Below are 22,600 nucleotides of genomic sequence, written 5' to 3' on the forward strand. Positions count from 1 at the left end.
CCTAAACATTTGAGGCATTTTTTACTATTTGGAAAAACATTTTAAAATAGTTATACGCGATCTACTGTAATTGAAAGTTCTTAGAAAGGGTGAAATGATGACTCGTTTAACAAAAGTTAACTGACTTCTTGCAGTTGAAAAATAGAAAACAGGTGAAAAACATTGTACAAAGGCTTCGTTCAAGATCAAAACACTGGTCTTTTCCAGGTTGCGACTTAGCTCAAAGTAAGGGTGAATAGGGACTTCCCCCTTTCAAAATAAAAGCGCCCAGTCTTACTCCAAACAAAACTCAAATAATCCACAACAAATATTCAAGCATGCAGTAATAATAATGTTTCTCAATAAGTTTTAACTGTAAATAGTGCATCTCTTTTTAACTGTTTCAAGACTATTTATGGACTTAATCTTTTTAGATAAACATGAAATGAAAATAAATCACAACAAGCTCACAACGCGTCTGTGTAAGTAATATAGGGCCCTAGAGGTTCGGGCCGCCACGAGGCCCTCACACCTACGTCGCACCGATGATCAGACCAATATGTCTGTGTCATAGTGTTGGTGTCAATATGTCTGGGTCATAGTGTTGGGGTCAATATGTCTGGGTCATAGTGTTGGGGTCAATATGTCTGGGTCATAGTGCTGGGGTCAATATGTCTGTGTCTGTCATAGTGTTGGGGTCAATATGTCTGGGTCATAGTGCTGGGGTCAATATGTCTGGGTCATAGTGTTGGGGTCAATATGTCTGGGTCATAGTGTTGGGGTCAATATGTCTGTGTCTGTCATAGTGTTGGGGTCAATATGTCTGGGTCATAGTGCTGGGGTCAATATGTCTGTGTCTGTCATAGTGTTGGGGTCAATATGTCTGGGTCATAGTGCTGGGGTCAATATGTCTGTGTCTGTCATAGTGTTGGGGTCAATATGTCTGTGTCTGTCATAGTGTTGGTGTCAATATGTCTGGGTCATAGTGTTGGGGTCAATATGTCTGGGTCATAGTGTTGGGGTCAATATGTCTGGGTCATAGTGCTGGGGTCAATATGTCTGTGTCTGTCATAGTGTTGGGGTCAATATGTCTGGGTCATAGTGCTGGGGTCAATATGTCTGTGTCTGTCATAGTGTTGGGGTCAATATGTCTGTGTCTGTCATAGTGTTGGGGTCAATATGTCTGTGTCTGTCATAGTGTTGGGGTCAATATGTCTGTGTCTGTCATAGTGTTGGGGTCAATATGTCTGTGTCTGTCATAGTGTTGGGGTCAATATGTCTGTGTCATAGTGTTGGGGTCAATATGTCTGTGTCTGTCATAGTGTTGGGGTCAATATGTCTGGGTCATAGTGTTGGGGTCAATATGTCTGTGTCTGTCATAGTGTTGGGGTCAATATGTCTGGGTCATAGTGTTGGGGTCAATATGTCTGTGTCTGTCATAGTGTTGGGGTCAATATGTCTGGGTCATAGTGTTGGGGTCAATATGTCTGTGTCTGTCATAGTGTTGGGGTCAATATGTCTGGGTCATAGTGTTGGGGTCAATATGTCTGTGTCTGTCATAGTGTTGGGGTCAATATGTCTGGGTCATAGTGTTGGGGTCAATATGTCTGTGTCTGTCATAGTGTTGGGGTCAATATGTCTGGGTCATAGTGTTGGGGTCAATATGTCTGTGTCTGTCATAGTGTTGGGGTCAATATGTCTGGGTCATAGTGTTGGGGTCAATATGTCTGTGTCTGTCATAGTGTTGGGGTCAATATGTCTGGGTCATAGTGTTGGGGTCAATATGTCTGTGTCTGTCATAGTGTTGGGGTCAATATGTCTGGGTCATAGTGTTGGGGTCAATATGTCTGTGTCTGTCATAGTGTTGGGGTCAATATGTCTGGGTCATAGTGTTGGGGTCAATATGTCTGTGTCTGTCATAGTGTTGGGGTCAATATGTCTGGGTCATAGTGTTGGGGTCAATATGTCTGTGTCTGTCATAGTGTTGGGGTCAATATGTCTGGGTCATAGTGTTGGGGTCAATATGTCTGTGTCTGTCATAGTGTTGGGGTCAATATGTCTGGGTCATAGTGTTGGGGTCAATATGTCTGTGTCTGTCATAGTGTTGGGGTCAATATGTCTGGGTCATAGTGTTGGGGTCAATATGTCTGTGTCTGTCATAGTGTTGGGGTCAATATGTCTGGGTCATAGTGTTGGGGTCAATATGTCTGTGTCTGTCATAGTGTTGGGGTCAATATGTCTGGGTCATAGTGTTGGGGTCTACCTGTTGTACCCATCTGTCTGTGTCTGTGACATATATGGAGATCCCTGATAATTAGTACATGCCCATGCCCTGTATAATGGCATGCCCATATACCGGTATGGGCATAATGCTCGGATCGGCTGTTCTGGACAGCTACCGTAAATCACCAATTAATCGCCCGGTGGCAAACTGCCGCCGGTGCCCATATATCCGCCCGGGGTCTGACCCCATTTTGCGCAATAAACGCCTGATTCAAATAAGCGCAAGGTTCGTACAAGCGCCTGGGCCGTTATTTGCAATTAATATTATCCTTATTAGGTTTTATGTAAGAGCCCGGGCTATTATTTGTTTGGTTGTTTGGTATTATTTGCTATTTATTTAATTTAACTGGTCATTTATGTTGCATGGCAGTGGTGCGCTGAAAACAGCAAATCTACAAGCTCACAGCAGTGCTGTGACAGCACGTTGCAACGCACCGCACTCGCTGTGCGTTGCTACGGGTCATATGTTGCATGACGGTCACGGTGGAGTGCGCCGAAAACAGCAAATCTACAAGCTCACAGCCCTGTGGACAGACACTTCTAAGCCAAATGTAGGCTGTATGGTGCCCAGCCCAGTGCTGCGCTACCATGACGCGCAGGACGCACTGTGCGTCGGGGAACAGATTGTAAAGGACACCAAAAAAAGAGAGAGGAAAAAAAGAAAAGGATTGAGTCTGCTGACCATCATTCATTACTGTCTAAAACGTTGCTACAATGCAAAGTTTGCGTGAGTATAGGCTACTTTAAACGTGATGGAGAAAGACTGGCCAATATAAAGACCAGCTGGATCAGAATGACTCATTACCTACTGTTGCTGCCTCTTGTTATCCAGTCCGCATTTTGAAGAAGTAATCCATTATTTTGAGGTGCAAGGGGAATGCAGAAGGCTTAATCATAATGCAATACCATAATGGTTTAATGTGAGGATGGAGCTGTTCAGTGGTCTTGTCAGCGAGTCCAGTCCAGCACCAGCTGCTAGGACTTCTGCGCTAATTGGGTCGTTGACTCTTTGAACTTGACCTAGATGCGTCTTTGGTGGCATGCGGTAATAGATTATTTTGGAGAAAGATTCCCTTAGTATAAATATAGTATATACCGGTATATATTTTTAAAAGGCTTTCATACACTCTTGATATTTTTTAAATGAGGTTTGGTCTAATAGATCGCAATGTGCTATTTTCTGGGTGTTCATAACAATTATAATAATAATAATAATTATAACATTTATTATAACATTTAGATTATTATTACTATTATATAGTTTGAGAAATACAAATTTACCAAATAATGGCCCAGTGCTGGCCAGTGCCAAAATAAATAAAAGCCTGTTACCAATAGCCGCCTGATCCCTTTTAAGCGCCCGGGGTCCGACCCCATTTTGCGAAATAAACGCCCGGGCTACTAATTGGTGATTTACGGTATATGTATACGAAAAATCACAATGTGAAGTGAGCGGTGGTCATGCTTGCATAACATCTTCAGTCTAGGATTTGAGTCTAGGATGTACAGGCTATGCTACACACACACGTTTAGCTATGGCAAACCGCTGAGGAAAAAGGCTACAGACATACGACATATGACCTCACTAGACAAACATGATGCTACATACACACATTTTGCTATGACAAAACGCTGAGGAAAAAGGCTACAGACACACGCACAGCCACTCTATGGAGCGGTTTACCTGCTACACACACACGTTTTGCTATGGCAAAACGCTGAGGAAAAAGGCTACAGACACGACATATGACATCACTAGACAAACATGATGCTACGTGCACATATTTTACTATGGCAAAACGCTGAGGAAAAAGGCTACAGACATACGACATATGACATCACTAGACAAACATGATGCTACGTGCACACATTTTACTATGGTAAAACGCTGAGGAAAAAGGCTACAGACATACGACATATGACATCACTAGACAAACATGATGCTACGCACACACATTTTACTATAGCAAAACGCTGAGGAAAAAGGCTACGGACACACGCACAGTCACTTATAGGAGCATTTTACTATGGCAAAACGCTGAGGAAAAAGGCTACAGACATACGACATATGACATCACTAGACAAACATGATGCTACGCACACACATTTTAATATAGCAAAATGCTGAGGAAAAAGGCTACGGACACACGCACAGCCACTTATAGGAGCGGTTTGCACCGCTCAAAAATCACGCCAATGTGGGATGGGGCGGGACAGACTCGGGACAGACTCGGGACAAACAGACAAAGCCAGATGTAGGAGCGGTTAGCACTGTTCAACAACTCGCCACCGGGCACCCACTCCCTCGAGTCCTTACCGATGTGTGAGCCGAGTTTGAAGTCAATTGCGTCTGTTTATGGCTTTGTTTATGGTTCTGTCTGAGTCAGTTCTTAACAAAAGAGAAGTTTATTGGATTTACACCTTACAAACACTATTCCCTAAAGGACTGAATGATGAGATCCCATGGCATGTAATGCTGTAATGAAATGTGGGATTATTGAAGACTACGGAGAATATGAAATAAGTTTATAGATGGTGCATCCGATACATTTGTTGATTATACTGCACAGTTCGGAATGTTTTATGAAAGCTGTAAAGCCGATGTTCACATTTCTGAAATGTACAGTTTCTGTAAATAATGTAAATAATATAGACCTAATTGTATGTGGATGGTTGTCATCGACCACACACAGGTGAGAGACAATCACAGAGAGACACTCCTGAGAAGAGTGAGATTGTCTCACACCTGTGAACAGGAAGGGGAGTGTATATATAGGAGAGGGGTGCACAATGGCTGTAAGACACTCTTGAAGAAGGTCCAGTGGGACCGAAACGTCTGTCAAGTGAAATAAAGATGAGCAGCTGAGCAAGAGCAGAGTGCGGGATTTTTTGTTCATGAAATATCTTTTCATGATTGCCTCTGTCTGAGGCAGTGACATACAAACTATATGGGGTGTGTAAATGGTTATGTCACCAGCCCTTCCTTTACATAGGATATACTGTACATAAAATAGCAATAATCAGAATTGTTAATGAACTATGAATCCATACAATTCTTTCATTGCCGATCCCTACAGATAAAACCGACCAGGAGTGACAATATTTCTAGCGGTATCTTACAATATTAGTGGCCTGTGTACTGTACAATTATGTATGTGCAAGTGCATGTTGTGCATGCATTATGTATGCACCGCTTTATGCACAGTACATGTACATAATTAATATACTGCATTCTCCAGATGGTGCCAGAATCCATTACCTTTCAAATGCTTGCCCGCTAAATTGGTTCCTTCACTTTTCTTAAGAGTGGAGAGACAGCATGATCTGCATCACCTGCAGAGGGTGGTGAACCACCACTGGTGAACCAATTTACATCATCACAACGTCTGACATCTCATAATTTCAGCACAGAGGAGTGCAGTAGGATGTTGTTGCCATTCAGTCCCAGTCTCCACACTGATGTGTTGTCAGGGTTATTCTTAAGCAAATGAGATGCTTCGACACGCCGGTCAGTGTTGCCGGATTTTGGCGAGAGAAGTAAGCAAACCAAGTCTTATGAAAACTAACCCGAAAAGAAGCGACCGCATGTGTAAACCTATTGGATCGGCAGATCTACAAGCTCATACAGTAGATCTGCTATTTTCAAAGAAAGATCTTGGGGGGAAAAGGTGCAATATTTCGAGTGTAATATTTCGAGTGTCCCTTGTCTGCGGTTTTGGGAAAATTCATGGCAGTTGCGTGGGAGAACGATGTATCTGTAACCCAACACCTGGACATTCAATACGTTTTGTATTCTGTTTGTAGTGGTGCATCTTGGTGTATGTAAATTGTACATACATTTTGTGAGTGTCTTATAAGCCCGTGCGGGCTGGGCATCTTGTGGTGCAGGACACTATAATAATACCAGTAAGAATGTGTAGAAGTGTGGAAAAATGTGATGGTGGCGCTATATGGGACAGATGCATGTTGATGAGATGAGTGTAGCCATACTGTGTACCGATTTGCGTGATTTTAGGGCAAAATCTGTAGGAGCAGTGTCCAAAAATGTTTTTGAAAAAATCGGCCTGAAGGTGGCGCTAAATGGGACAGATCCATGTTGATGACATCAGTGTAGAGCAAGTGTGTACCGATTTGCGTGATTTTAGGGCAAAAATTGTAGGAGCAGTGTCCAAAAATGTGTTTGAAAAAATCGGCCTGAAGGTGGCGCTAAATGGGACAGATCCATGTTGATGAGATGAGTTTAGACATACTGTGTACCGATTTGCGTGATTTTAGGGCAAAATCTGTAGGAGCAGTGTCCAAAAATGTGTTTGAAAAAATCGGCCTGATGGTGGCGCTATATGGGACAGATCCATGTTGATGACATGAGTGTAGACATACTGTGTAGCGATTTGCGTGATTTTAGGGCAAAATCTGTAGGAGCAGTGTCCAAAAATGTGTTTTAAAAAATCGGCCTGAAGGTGGCGCTAAATGGGACAGATCCATGTTGATGACATCAGTGTAGAGCAAGTGTGTACCGATTTGCGTGATTTTAGGGCAAAAATCTGTAGGAGCAGTGTCCAAAAATGTGTTTGAAAAAATCGGCCTGAAGGTGGCGCTATATGGGACAGATCCAAGTCAATGACATGAGTGTAGACATACTGTGTACCGATTTGCATGATTTTAGGGCAAAAATTGTAGGAGCAGTGTCCAAAAATGTGTTTAGCAAGAATCGGCCTCATGGTGGCGCTAGAAGAGTGCCATGTGAGAAATGAGGGGTGGGGTCTCCGCGCCACCGAGGCGGACGAATAGGTACCGGCCCCGGCTCTCCCGGACGCTCCTAGCCCGAGTTACGGCATTTTATGTGAGCTGCAGTGTAGGGGGTCCTCCACTGGGGGCGTCACCACTTTTGCATCCGTTCTGGAGCACCAGGAGTCGGTGGTACCTGGGAATTCCCCGTGAGCAGCCCCGTTGGGGTTGTGATTTGGTCATTTTTGCACATTTGGTCATTTTTTACACCTGGGGGTCCCCCAGGGACCTGGGGGTCCCTGGAGCTCCGGGGGTCCTTGGAGGTTGTAGTTTGGCAGGCAAGGAGTATGTGTGCAAAATGTGGCATGGATCGGGGCAACGGTTGCGGAGATATGAGCAGGGCAAAAGTGTGACGTGTGACGGAGGGACAGACGGACGGACGGACGGACAGACAGCCGGTGGAGGTTTTGGTAGTAAGTGCGACCTGACGGTCGCACTAAATATATCAAGCTTTAAAGAAAAAAACAGCCCAAAGTCGATTATAATAAGCAGACATGGCAACACTGTCATCTTTGCCTGGATGGAATCTCCACAAATAAGCCTAGATTATGCATACAGTCCGGGAGAACTCATTATAGGGATAATTATGTGTCTTTAGACTATTCAGCTGCTGCCTCTTTTCATTACACAACATCAAATCTCCACTCAACGTTTATTTTATGTTTATTCCATTAAAGTGCAGGTCTTCTGGTTGAGAGCTTTTTCTTCTTTTCTTTTTTTCATTAAATTCAACCTTTATTTATTTTCTTGGAAATACATTGAGTGCAGACTCAGAGCCCTCATTTTCAATGATGCCGAGATTACAGAAGGCATAATACAACTGTGCAATAATATTGAAATAAGAATAGCAGAATAAAACAAGTTATGTAAAACAAGCAGAACAGAGTATGTGAAAACAATGATAAACAAAATCACAATGTCGCGATGTGACGCATTGTGAGCTTGTATTTTCAAATGGGCAAAATATGTACTATATAGTATATATTTTGTCCATTTGGAAATATGTTTTGTAATGGTCATCAAAATCTTCAACTTAACTAGTAACTACAGTTTTTAAATAATAATAATGGAGTAAAATATAATATTTGCCTGTAAAAGTACAGAAAATTGGAAATACTCCAATGAACAAAAAGAATATCCCCAAAATTATACTTAAAGACCCAATGAAATGACTATTTTGGGTATTTTATTTTGAAGTTTCAGTTTGAAAAGGAAGCCTGTGTGTTTCTGAACCAATCCTGGGGACCAGCCCTTCAGGCGATGGGATTTAAAATCTGAGTAATGGGAGTAATGGGAGCCAGCAATGGGAAACAAACAGGTGAATGTAATCAAAGGTTCATTTATATGCAAGCGGACCTGTCTATGTCATCACTTTTTGAATTTCTGTTCACAGGAAGTAATTAATAATGGCCTATTTAGGGACCTTTGATATTAATATACACAAAAATTGTTTATTTTCTATTTTTTGGCATCTAGTGTTAGGTATGGCCATATTATCACTACAGATATGCTCTAAAAGTGTGAAAAACATGTTTTTGATTTCACCCTGTCTTTAAGTACTTTATAATCAGACATACATTGTCATATTAGCACATAATAGACTAAATTAAGTATAAAGTCTCTTATTGTTTTAGCTGAACAGTATTTCTTGTGGGTCTATGCTCAGCTTCACCCCTGCATTCAAGAGCTTTCAAACCAGTTCCTTTCCCCTCCATCAGCCTCCCCGGCATGTTTTTGTGAGGGTATCTACCCTAGGAGTCACGGAGAGAACAACTCCACACAGAAAGGCCCTTTCGCCAACCCCACCTGATGACGTGGAGGAGGGAACATGCCCCCAGCGCCCACAGCGTCCCCCGGTGGGAATCGAACCCAGAATCCGCCGTCATAGGTAGAATAAAAGTGTGGTGTGACCGTGCCCTTAGGCTGCATGGCTCCAGCTGCTACAGCAGCACCCTGGAACCACTTTTTGTGATGCCATGCGACATCTTTAAATCCGTGTTTTGTGTCTATGGTGTCTGACTGTGTTGTGTCACATCAGGCATGTGCACACATATACATCAAAAGGGGCTTGAGCCCCTGCCCTTTTATCAGTCTGTAAGAAGTGCCCTCTCCAGACCATGAATGCCGTTTTAAGAAATTCAAATGCCCTCTTTCCATGCCATACCGGAAGGCAGCATTTAAGAGAATTGCCTTGTTCAAACTCTCCTGAACTTGAATGCAGCATCTTATGTTGAAAGAATTGCCCTCTCTGTGTAGAAATCCATGCCATATGCCACATCTCCAGTATTGACTTGATTATGGTTAGTTCAGTGTGGTATCAAGCACCGAAAATAGCCGACCTCCAAGCCTGACGCGTTGTAAGCTCGGAGGTCTGCCATTTTCGATATTTTCACCAAAAGGCCCTTTTAGAAATTTCAGCACCTGCCTCTCTAACATTCTCTGTACGTCCCTTTGTCACATTACATACAAAACAGTGAATACAAAAAACAGAAGCCCCGCACTCTGTCTTCACCTACAGCAGTGGTTTATTTGGCTACAACGTTTCGGTCCAAACGACCTTCATCAGTTATTCGATGAAAGTCGCGTTTAGGCAGGTGTACAAAAGGCTATTACGGTATATCATACTAAAAAGCATACAGTAAATCAGGCATGATTGGGAAAAAGGGAGGGGGTGGGGCAGTGAGGGGACACGTGCTCAGTGGTACACACATGCATGGAGTCACGCTGGGGTTAATAGTTGTTCATGTGGGGGCGGATTGGGGGGGGGGGGGGGGGGTGCACGGCACGCTACGCTAAGCAGCTGAGGAAGATGAAGCCCCCGCGATGACTCATCACCATGTAGAGGAGCTAAGAGAGGGGGAAAAAATAATAATGCTGGGAATGATGGCGGCCTTCTATCTGGTCACGCGCACTTCAAGAACATTCTAATTGACAGTGTTATCTCTGTTACTGTATGAGTCACTGCTGGCTAATGTAGTGGAAAGAGAGATGTTAAAGAGGTTTTCATAGGGGATTGTATGTGCACTCACACTCTGTGGATGGTGTGTGTGTGTGTGTGTGTGTGTGTGTGTGTGTGTGTGTGTGTGTGTGTGTGTGTGTGTGTGTGTGTGTGTGTGTGTGTGTGTGTGTGTGTGTGTGTGTGTGTGTGTGTGTGTGTGTGTGTGTGTGTGTGTGTGTGTGTGTGCGCGCGCGCGTTTTGTTCATTCTAGTGAGCTTGAAATGATTAAATACTATATTAAAACTACATCGTCTCTGTCGGGTGGAAACCTCATACAAATGTGCCATTCCAAAACTTAAGGCTTTACTGTACCTTTCCTGCATTTCTTCTGGAAAGACTTGTTTTCCCAAGATTCTATTCACTGTTTAGCCTTGCTAATTCCTCTCTTTTATTACTGAAAACAAATGTCACTTTTCGACACTTCTTTTCACTGGAAAAAAATAGGGCATTTGCAAAGGCGTTATCACCTTTGCAAATGCCCTCCTTTCTCACTGGCAATGTTCTGTCAATTTACTGACAATCCACTGCCGATGGCATGATGTGAAGTGCGAGGTTCTCAAATGGCACATATACGTATCTCCAAAACAGACACTTTTCAGTCGTGTTTCAGGTTTGTAGATCTGCTACTTTTGATGCTTTTGTGTAACGCTGTAGGATGATCAAGTAGGGCTTTAATTTACAAAAAAAAAGGACACACAAATGATGTAAAGCATCCAAATTGGTCCTCACTAATGCTCATTATAATGTGGTGCCATTTTTGTCTATTCGCTCTGTGTGTCAGAGGAGGGCTGTGGACAGTTCAGAAACCTGTGACATCATCAAGGGGCAATCCAAGCTAATAGAAACATAAAAAGGCCTGTCCCACTCCACAGCCCTCCTCTGAGACACAGACTGAGTAGTTTTTATTACGATATTATCATGAGCTTTACAGAGGACCAATATGAAGAGTTGAAGACGGGTTGAAAATGGGTGAAGCTGTCCTTTTAAAATATGGAGAGAAGAGGTTTTTTGCCCGACAGCAACGATATGAACAATGTTCCATGGCCCGTTGTGGTGTGTCACACAAACTGACCAGCTGATAGCGCTATCTGTTTTATCTTCTTGAGACTCAGCTTCTGCAATGTTCACTGTGCAGCAGATTGCTTGTAACACTGATGTGTCTGGATTCGGCATGTACTATGTCAAGTTATCTCTCTCTCTCTCTCTCTCTCTCTCTCTCTCTCTCTCTCTCTCTCTCTCTCTCTCTCTCTCTCTCTCTCTCTCTCTCTCACTGGCTCTCACTCTCTCTCTCACTGGCTCTCACTCTCTCTCTCTCACTCACACACACACACACACACACACACACACACACACACACACACACACACACACACACACACACACACACACACACACATCTGTAGATAGGGAGCCAGCACATCACAAGAATGTGATTATACATACAGTGCATGTGTAGCGGCGATTCACACACCAAGTAGGAATCTAACCCCATCCTCCCACTCAGCAAACCGACACCAATAGAGCTATGCTCGATATAGCAGAGTTGTTGTGGCAGGGCCTTGTCGAGGGGACTTCATCTCCCCTCCTCGGTTGTTGGAGCACGTCCTCGCGCTTCACACCGTGCACGGTGTCCCTCATGTCCTTCACACACGAGGACCCTCACTCTCCATGCCCTGCCAACTACGTGATTCGCACCGAGCGGGAATCGAACCCCAGCCTCCCACTCGGCAAACCAAACCAACACAACAACAACTTACCGTGCCAATAGAGATGAGCCCGATTGCCATGCAGAGCTGTTGTGGCCGCGCCTTGTCCGGGGCACTACACGCGACCTCTTAAAAAACATAATATCATTCTCAAAGTGTGTTCTGTTTCTTTGCAGGAGTGTCAGCCCAGCTGACGAACACCCGTTTGAGGAGGAACACGTCTGTGGGAACGCCGTTCTGGATGGCCCCTGAGGTACAGTGTGTATGAACGCCTGTACGCATCATCTAATCAAATGAACCACATGTCCACTGACACTCATGAATGCTGTGATCAATCCCATATTCTTGCACGGAGACAGCTAAACCCAAACGCACTTATACACCTCAACCAAATAGCACACCCCAGGGGTGTCGCCCTGGGTACAAGGAATCACTCACATTTTGTGCTTTAACTATTGAAAAATAGCAGATATACAAGGTCACAGCACGGGACCAAGTGCCGTGCTGCGAGCTTGTAGATCAGCTATTTTTGAAAAATTGTGAAAAAGTCTGAATATTTCAAATCCTTCTAAGGTTATGTTTCTACTGTATGTCAGTGGTGCTCACTTTTTCATGTGAAGGACCCCCAAAATGATGTGTATTTGGCCACGGACCCCCATCTCAAAATATTTCGTTCCAGGGTCCCCCCAGAAGCAAAATTTGAGTTACAAAATGTTGGCTTAAAACATACATATATATATTATATTTATATTCAAAGATTTGCACCCATTTTCACGACATTTCAAAAATAGCAGATCTACAAGCTCGCAGCACGGCACTCGGTGCCGTGCTGTGAGCTTGCATATCTGCTATTTTTCAATAGCTAAAGTATAAAATAATGAAGGCCCCTCCACCTTGGTCCCTAGTAACTCAGTCCCACTTTTACCCCCCTTGTGACGCTCCTGTATGAACGCCCAAATGCATCATCTAATCAAATGAACCAAATGTCGACTGACACTTATGAATGCTGTGATCAATCCCATATTCTTGCACGGAGACAGAAAAACCCAAACGCACGTACATACACCTCAACCAAATAGTACACCAAGACACCGCTCAAAACCATTTTCGTGTCCGATCAAATCCACATTCTCACACTAAGTGCACACATGGACCCAAACCCACTTATATCAACTTCAATACCCCATACATCAGTGAGTGAGGGGAGAGGCAACTCCTACTGTATAAAAGCTCTCCTCTGTGGCTCCCCTCTGTTTCCACTACATTAGCCGGGGGCAAAACCCAATGGGCCACACTTAATCATCATCACTAACACTGTCATTTCTAATATTCGTAATGAGCCTGGAAGGATGGCCTTCACTATGCTGCTCCTATAGCTTTCAGTACGATCATTGCTTTAGCACTACTGCACTAGCATAACCACAGGGTCCTCGTTTGAAGATATTTTGAGACATTTGATGTATTTCCCTTTTGTTGGTGACAGGTATAGACAGCATATGGGTTGTTATGGTTTTTAACACCACGTGAACTCTTTGTGAATGGCATGACCAATAAATCAATCAAAAATGTGATCACGGAGAGGTCACGTGGTGTTGGTGCTATGTCAGTCAGTCAGTCAGTCAGAGGTAGTAAAGTCAGCTGTTCACCTGCGGGTTTATGAATGGAATGGAGAGGGGGTGAACGGGGAGGTCCGACTTTGCTGACCGCACGCTATAGCAAACGCAAACCTGATATATCTGACGGGTAAATGTTTCCCCAATTTAGCCTCTCTGTGACTAAACAAGTTTGTTCCGATAGTCGCCATACACCTTTCCTCCCAATTCTGATTATGATACATATTAGGAATATGAATATTCTATCATTTAGGTGTATTCTAAAATACATACCTTTGTCTGCTGCTTAAAAGACCTCAGATTGGTTGTCAGTTTGACAATGGTATCAAGGTCGTCTCCTATGTAAGTAAAATAACCCTTAACTACTTTACTTTTAAAAGCAAGATGGCTCACATCTGCTACACTGGCACTGGTGAAACGAGTGTGCACTTTGCTGAAATTGAGCTTGGGTCAAAGACTGGAGGTTTGACTCCCACCCATGCTGAGGGTAGAGGTACTGTATAGCTATAGAACATACTGTAGGTTTCTCTGATCTCGAAGAAGGACAGTACCCCTGTACCTTCAGCATTGGCTCAGGAGGTAGGACGACCACTTCCCGGTCTCCCCCAGAGTCAGTGTCAAAGTGTCCTTGAGCAAGACACTGACTGAACCCCTAATTGCTCCCGATGAGCAGGTTTGCACCTCGCATGGTTTCCTCCACCCTTGGTGTATGTAATGCACAATCATTGTAAAGCGCCTTGGGTAAAGGTGCTATATAAATGCACGATTTTACCATTTTACCAAATACTTTATTGTCATATCACAGTCATTGATATATCACTGTAATTCTGTGCAAGCTTGTATTTACTGTAGGCGTTTTGAAATCAATTTCTTCACAGCATCCGTCCATGCCCTCAGCCTGACCTTTTCTCGCTTGTAAACAGCCTTGTAAATGAAACATATCCTCTAAAGTCGGGATGGGTCATCTTACAAGAAGTTTGCATGCTGCACAGACATCGGTGTGGCGTATTAGAATACGAGGTGCATGACCTGATCCGTGTGCCCTCGCTGATTTTAATCTGATTTGTGTACCGAACCTTCATCATGAAAGAAAAGGGAAGCCAGTGCGGACAGACTGGAAAGCTACGGGGTGTTCTAGGAGTGATATTGCGTTTGGGAGCAGCAATGCTGGCGTGCAGATTTTTATTCTTTTATATTCAACTTTTTTTTACCCACCACCCAGCCTAGCATGCTGTAGGTCTGGGGTGTGCATGTGTTTTAGCTGGGTGTCAGCTTCTCTCTCATCGTGTTCTAGGATTATTATTTTTGTTTTTGTTTTTCAATTTCGGAAAACAAAATAAATCTCAGCACGTTTATTCAGTTTGTCTTACATAGGGTTTTTTCTGTTGTTGTTTTTCTTACTTGTGGATATGATGCCGCTTCCTCTAAGTGACTTTCATCTGTGAGGTATGTTCAGTGATACTGTATATCATTACTAATATTTATTTTTGAGAATGTACTGTACTTTTCTGTATAAACATTCTACTTACTAAAGTATTGTGTACTACGTAGTAGTACGTACATATAGTGTTAGTGCATTGTGTGGTTATTATAGTTTGAGGGTAAAGCCAGATTGATGATGTAAATTTTAGAAAGGGCTAACATTTGTTCTTTACAAAGCAGTCTTTGGGGAGCACAATACTGATTGTGATCATCGCACAATTGGCTCAGTGTTTGAATACGATTTTTATCTCTTGAGTTTCTAACATTAATTACTCGTTATGTGTAGAGTTATTGGCACCCTAATTAGGAAGTTACTTGTGTGAAATATTTGTCACATTTAATGGGTATTTCTTTCATGTCATAGATAGGTTGAAGTGTATTGTCTGTCTGTCTGCCTGCCTGCCTGCTTGCTTTCGTGCATGCGTGTACATGCCTAACATAAGCTTTATTTTGTTGATTGGAAGCCATGTTGCCCTGAGGATGTTATTAATCCTGTGCGTGCGTGCGTGCGTGCGTGCGTGCGTGCGTGCGTGCGTGCGCGCGCGCGCGCGTGTGCGCGTGTGTGTGCGTGTGTGCGTGTGCATGCGCGCGTGCGCATGCCTGTGTATGATTTACACTGCCAGTGTGAATGTACAAACATTCCTGTCAAACCATCGATGTTTCAACTGTGTACTACTGTGGTGGTCCTGAAATCTTTGCACATCTCTCTGCTAATACACCAGATGTTGTTATTGTCAATGAAGGCTCTAAATTACATTCTGTAAAGTGGCCTGCACCTTTGACTCTAGCACAGTGAAAGCTTTTATCACTAAAGTCATTAAATACCAGCTGCTCCTCACAAAGATAGGCTAGTTGTCTGTTTAACTTTTGCAGCCTAAGTCATGTACACTACAGTACATACTGTAGGTTGGTTCAGGTTGTAAGAGGCTTCCAACAACTTGGGTTAACAACAACAATAAAATCATGCAATCTCTTCTACTATTGGTAGCCGCCAAATGGCAAAGACGCTGTTACTTGTACCCCTGAAGGGTATTTGAGTATTTGTCCAAGATTCGCTGAAATTTTTTACAGCACCTTGTAAAAATGTACGTCCTTGTGTTGTATGTGGACAGACATGAATAAATTAGTGTGTGTGTGTGTGTGTGTGTGTGTGTGTGTGTGTGTGTGTGTGTGTGTGTGTGTGTGTGTGTGTGTGTGTGTGTGTGTGTGTGTGTGTGTGTGTGTGTCACAGGTCATAGCGTGTGAACAGCAGCTGGACTCGACCTACGATGCCCGTTGTGACGTGTGGTCGCTGGGCATCACCGCCATCGAGCTGGGAGACGGAGACCCGCCCCTCTCTGAGCTGCACCCAATGAGAGCCCTCTTCAAGATACCCAGGTGAGCCCACCCCCCCAAACCTCTGGAGGGAATCATTATGTACACAGAAATGTTAACCTGTTGACCTCAGATAGTGTGAAAGTATAGCGTACTTGGATATATATTCATGGGTTTCAAATGTAGTCCTACACCGGCCATGTTGAGGACCAACACAGGTGTTCTGATTGGTGTAGAACAGGGGTTCCCAAACTTTTTTGTCTCGGGGCACCCCATAAATATTTTTTTTTATCTGAGTCACCCACATTATAATTTTCACTCCCAGCACCTTATATTTATAGCATATCATCGTTGTCGGGTGGAAACCTTGTATGTCCAAAACCGTTCGTTTTGTATTTATCATCTATAAAATCTACTAATCTAGTGAAAACAGCAGATCTACAAGCACAAAACTGTGTGCTTGTAGATCGGCTGTTTTCGCTAGTTTTGTGCGACAGAGGTTTCTGCCCGACAGTGATGATATTTTAGTGATTATGTTTTGAGGAAAGCGTTGAGATAATTAGCCATTTTGGTTAGAACTGACTGAAAATAACTTTGTACTTCAAGTTTAAAATGATACTAAATATTTGTTCAAGTGTCCAAATAAATTCCAAATATTATCAAATGATGTCGCGGCACCCCTGGACTGCCGTCGCGGCACCCCAGGGTGCCCCGTCACCCACTTTGAAAACCCCTGGTGTAGAACATTAGTTCTATGCCAGTCAGACAAATATAAACACCTGTGCTGGTCCTCAACATGGCCGTGTAGGACTACAATAATGAAACCCATGAATAGGCTCTATGCATATACGCCATTTTGTTCTACTTCCGGGTGTCTTTCGACTTCCTTCACAGGTGTTACCGATGATACTAATGAAGGGTCTGTTCCATTCTGGTCAGGGTGCTGATATTGTGCATGTTGGCTCACTGGAAACACTCTGCTACAAGACCCACTGTGCAATAAATCAAACAGAGCCTTGATTAGTATCATCAGTAACACCTGTGAAGGAAGTCGAAAGACACCCGGAAGTAGAACAAAATGGCGTATATGCATAGAGCCTATTATCGTCTCTGTCGGGTGGAAACCTCATTATGTCCAAGACTGTTACTTTTCCCCGATTCAAATTCAAAAGCATCAAAAGTAGCAGATCCACAAGCGACGCGTTTCGGACTTACGGATCTGCTACTTTTGATGCTTTTGTGTGTTGCTGTCGAATATGATCTAGTAAAATAAAAAAAGCATAGTGCTTATTTACTGTAATTCCATGTCCTGCTTTTAGGACCTTTTTCAAAAGAGGTGCTTGGCAAGCAGCCGTATCACATTGGCTCTGGCGATTAACTGGCCCGCAGCACAGCAGCGTGAGCAAATTGTGGTTGCGATGGTATGGAGATTGTCCCTGATGATCGCTGAGCTCAGTCTTATCAGCATAATCGTGTGTGTGTACAGGGAGTAGAGTAAAGGACTCTGAGTGTTGAGGGTCAAGGCAGATGTTGCCCATTCCAAGTCTTGCAGAATGGGTATGGAAAAAGGAAGGACAAAGGTGGTTGCAGGTGCAATCAAAGCTGTGCTGGCAGGTGCAGCATTGTGCAGCTGTGAATGTGACCAGGAGCGTCACACCAAATTCTGGGCCCTGGGTACAAGGATTCACTGCGGGCCCCCCATGAATGTTAACTATTGAAAAATAGCAGATATCCAAGCTCACAGCGCGGCACCGAGTGCCGCGCTGCAAGCTTGTAGATCTGCTATTTTTGAAAAGTCGTGAAAATGTGTGCCAAGAAACCTATGTTTCCATGTCAGTGATGCTCAAACTTTTTCATGTGAAGGACCCTCCCCATCTCAAAATATTTAGTTCCAGGGACCCCCCAGAAGCAAAATTTGAGTTACAAATGTTCACTTAAAGAATACATATATTCAAAGATTTGCGCACATTTTCACGACTTTTCAAAAATAGCAGATCTACAAGCTCGCAGCGCGGCACTCGGTGCCGCGCTGTGAGCTTGTATATCTGCTATTTTTCAATAGCTAAAGTTACTAGGGCCCCTCCACCTTGGGCCCTGGTAACTCAGTCCCACTTTCCTACCCCTTGTGACGCCCCTGAATGTGACTCATGCTATCACAAAATGAACGATTGGTCCTATTATCTGCTCTACTAAGAGAGGGCAGTGTGAACAAGACCCATGGCACCTGCATCGTCGGTGGATCTGTTTTGACAAAAGGGCTCTGGATCTGGCGAGGCGAGCACTAGTAGCACGGAACAGATGTAGTCTCACAGCGACCTCTCAAAGCATTTCATGTCAATAGCGGTGAGGAAGACGGCAGGTCAACAGTTGTTCAAACATGTTTACCCTCTGAGTGCTTGGGCTGTGGGCGGCACAACGGTGGACATCTTGAGGCCTGCGGCGATATCACAGCCTGGGAGAAGGAGAGGTTGAAAATAACCGCAAACACACTCCCGCCAGCTGGTCCGCACATGCTTTAAAGGGATATTTCACTTTCAAAAAAACGTTTGGTAATTTTATCGTCTAATCAGGCTTTTATGAACACCATGAACAGTTTTTAATTAGCTTGATTGAATATTTAGATATTTGATGTAAATGTTACCAGGCCCAGGGCCTCTCCCCACACACACCCATTGTAACTTCAAACTTCATTTTAACCATGATAGATTCATTAAAAACACCCATTATTTTTTTCTGGTGACTCAAACTACCCTCCTAATATGTGAGCAGGCCGTGTTTTTTTTTTATTTTTATTTTTTTATAACTTTTTTCATTTATTTTTAATAATTATGTTTTTGTATTTCATTTTTTCCATTTTCCCAAATAATTATTAAAAATAAATGAAAAAAGTTATCGAAAAAACACGGCCTGCTCACGTATTAGGAGGGTAGTATGAGTCACCAGAAAAAATAATGGGAGTTTGAAGTTACAATGGGTGTGTATGTGGAGAGAGGCCCTTCCACTGCTCCCTGTTGAAAGTGGAATATCCCTTTAAGGACCCCGGCGCTTTGGGCTGCTGCCAGCCAGGCCCCGCAGCCTTGCGGCCTGACGTTGCAGCTGAAACTCTCCCAACGGTCCCACGACGGGGTCATACGCTATAACCATGTCTGTACTGTACTGTAATGTTCTTCTCACACTGTAACCTCCCTGAGGAAAAGCCAACGGACATTTTAGTGTCATGCTGCTATTTAAATATAGGGACAGCGTTTGAAAATACCTGCATTTTCCCTTGGAACTGAGTAGGACTCTAGTGATCACACATCATGGTAGGAAGGAAGCTGTCAGGAAGTGAATCACTTTGCAATCACTCTACAAGCTCACAATGCGTCACATTGTGACGCATTGTGAGCTTGTAGATCTGCTATTTTCAAAAGGCCAAATTGTATATTGGGCAGAAATGGTAAATGTATGTTTTGTTATAATAATCTACAAAGTAACTAGTAACTAGTTTTCATGTAATTGTAGTGGAGTAAAAAGTACAATATTTGCCTCTGAGATGTAGTGGAGTAGAATTAAAAACATTGAAAATTAGCTCACTTCTCATGGTATCAAACACATAACATAAGTGTATCTCCTTGTATGGGCAGTGTGACCGCAGCGGTTGGTACCGCACACATAGGGACATAGGGGACATTGGGACCTACACACTAAGTCAAACGTAGGAGTGGTTGGCACCGCTCAAATAAATACCTCAAAATTGTACTTAAGTACTTAGTTACTTTACACCACTGGTTGGTGGAAAAAGCCAGAGAGAGCACAGTGAGCCTGAAGCTCTGGCAGCAGAGCCGTCACAGCCATTCAGAGAGAGAGAGTGTGATGTGAGGTCTGCAGCAGAGCACCATGCAACCCCCTGAGCAAAATGAAACACACAGGACCATGCACCACCTCAGCAGTATGGTACATATACCTTCATAGAGTGAGTGCATGCACATGTGGGTTTTATTTCGAAAGTATATACATATACATATACAAAATAAATCGTAGGTCTACTGTAAATGTGAAAATGAAATTGAATGTGAAAATATATATGTCACAGCTTGTTTCAGTGAAATTGAGAACAGGTGCGCTCGTTTTGCGGCGCGGGGCGGAAACAAGCGGTCGCTTTGATCCACAACAACGACAACGACAACGTAGCGTCGGCAGGAATGATAGCGCCTCACCACACGGAGGTTAGGGTTAGGGTTAGGGTTAGGCATAATTTTACTGAGGTTAGGTTAGGGTTATGGTTAGAGTTAGGCATAGTAAGCTAATGGCTAAACACAGCTGAGCTAGGCTAGTAGATAAACAAAGAAAGAGAGGTCGCAAACGAGTGACGTCAGCGACTACACAAGTGAATGGCTGTTGTCACCATCTCATGGTGACTACGCAGAATTACACAGGTGCGCTGATAAGAGACTATCAAAGTGAATTGATCCAGGTGGTGTTAGGGGTGTGTGGTGAACGACAAAACGAGTGCTCTTACCACGATCTAACAGAGTTACCCAATCTAACTGTAACATATATATATATATATATATATATATACTGTATATGTGCGTGAAAATGTTCATATCTGGCATGAATTGTTCAGTAATATGGCATACACATATTTGCATGTGCATTGCAGGTATATGTGCACATGGATGCACCCACATGCATTTTTCTGGCATCTGTGTGTGTGTGTCAGTGTGTGTTTGTATGGAGGAGGGGTATACGGGCAAGTATCACAGGAGCAGTAGACAGAGTGCCATGCCGTTGAGATGACAGTGATGATAAGTCTCTATGCAGCTCACAAACCCATGATCGGGAGGACGATAAAAGAAAAATACTTTTCACCTTCAAGCCCACAACGTACACACACACACACACACACACACACACACACGCACACACACACACACACACACACACACACACACACACACACACACACACACACACACACACACACACACACATGGATAAGAGGGAGGGGGGTGTGTCGGTGTTACGGCAATCAAAAGAAAGGACTGAAAGGCCATTTGGAATGGAGTGCTTTGTCTGTGTGGCAGTCTGACATAAGCTTTAAACACAGTTCCATTCCTCTCAACCCACAACAATCCACTCTACCAAATAGAACAGGGACGTCTGAACACAGGCTTGGTCTTTAAGTTGCTGTATTTTCATGTTAGGATGTGACGTTTCTAAGTCAAGTGCTCAATGATCTTGCGCCTTTTGCCCATTTTCTCATGTTTACTGTCCTACACGGCAATACACATGCAATATATAGGCTATTCTATTCTATTAAAGATGCAGTGCCATGATTTTTTTTTCCCCTAAAATATGATTATCAGGTATTATGATTATACGAGGAGGAAGATTTCTTCAAAAAAAAAGTGTACAGAAAGAGTTAAAATTAGGTTTTTATGTGGCCATACCCCCAGTTCATTAGGTATGCCTGGTTGTCAGGTGGGTGGTGACCCTGCAGAAGTTAGCCACACCCACAGTGTTGGGTGAATGGTAAAAGGGGAGGGGATGTGTTTATGATGTAATTTAATCTGTGGTTTTCGACTGGGCCTTTTGAGTATTGAATGAATGAATGAAGACTTTATTAGAAGTTTGCATAGGAAAAGGTACAGTTTCATGACGGTACAGTTCACTGGTACAAGGTCTACTAAAAGGAGATCCATGAAAAGACTAAGCTTATTTCCACTGGAAACCATTTAAGTATCTCATATAACATTGAATGACAGACAGATAGAACACAGTACTATGCAGTAGATATGTAAAGAAAAACAAAACAAAGACAGTAATTCTTAAACAAACAGTATATACAAAGAAGGGGCAGGGGAGGGTAGGGTTGGGGCTAGGTTCATTATTACCAGTTGCGAACGGCTGCTGCCTGTAAGTGGCTTTTCAGGGCAATTTTAAAGGATGCAAGTGATCCACACTCCTTTATGGCCTTCGGTAAGGCTTTCCACATTTTGGTGGTATAGCAGAAAAAAGAGTTTGACCCTTTGTTGGTTTTGACTCTGGGTTGAAAGTGATCTGTGGCGCTGCCTCTGGTGTTGTAATTATGGACATCCTTAATGTTTATAAAGTATTTTGACAGGTACTTGTCAAAATACTTGGCTGTTTGGAGTTTAGTTTTCAGGGCTTGTGGGGCGTCACGATACCATACGTGGACTCCGTAGTCAAAGAGGGGCTGGATTATTGCACCAGCTATGGTCTTCAGTGTGTTAAAATTGACCATCGGGGCTATCCTCTGTAGGAAACGAGTTCGTTGGTTGATTTTATTTATTACTTTAGAAGTCATCTTTTCACTGGAAAGATTAGCTTCCAGGATACATCCTAAGTAAGAGATTTCGTTTTTTCGTGTTATGACCTTGTCACCCACTTTGATTGTGAAGTTATCGACCTTTTTGAGGTTATGATTTGTT

General features: G+C 43.3%; 1 protein-coding gene across 1 annotated transcript in view; it reads left to right on the plus strand.

Annotated features, from left to right (window-relative positions):
• LOC308306813 (myosin-IIIa-like) overlaps positions 1-16,230 on the plus strand; it is a gene marked incomplete at both ends in the record, with an annotated part of 40,078 nt that extends 23,848 nt beyond the window's left edge. The window contains 2 exons of the mRNA XM_080751855.1: positions 11,931-12,007; positions 16,081-16,230. Coding sequence (XP_080607981.1) covers positions 11,931-12,007; positions 16,081-16,230 — 227 coding nt within the window. The remainder of the gene's footprint in view (positions 1-11,930; positions 12,008-16,080) is intronic.
• Between the last annotated feature and the right edge of the window lie 6,370 nt (positions 16,231-22,600).

Source organism: Nannobrachium achirus (assembly GCF_963921795.1).
Source record: "Nannobrachium achirus genome assembly, chromosome: 21".
NCBI classification, from domain to species: domain Eukaryota; kingdom Metazoa; phylum Chordata; class Actinopteri; order Myctophiformes; family Myctophidae; genus Nannobrachium; species Nannobrachium achirus.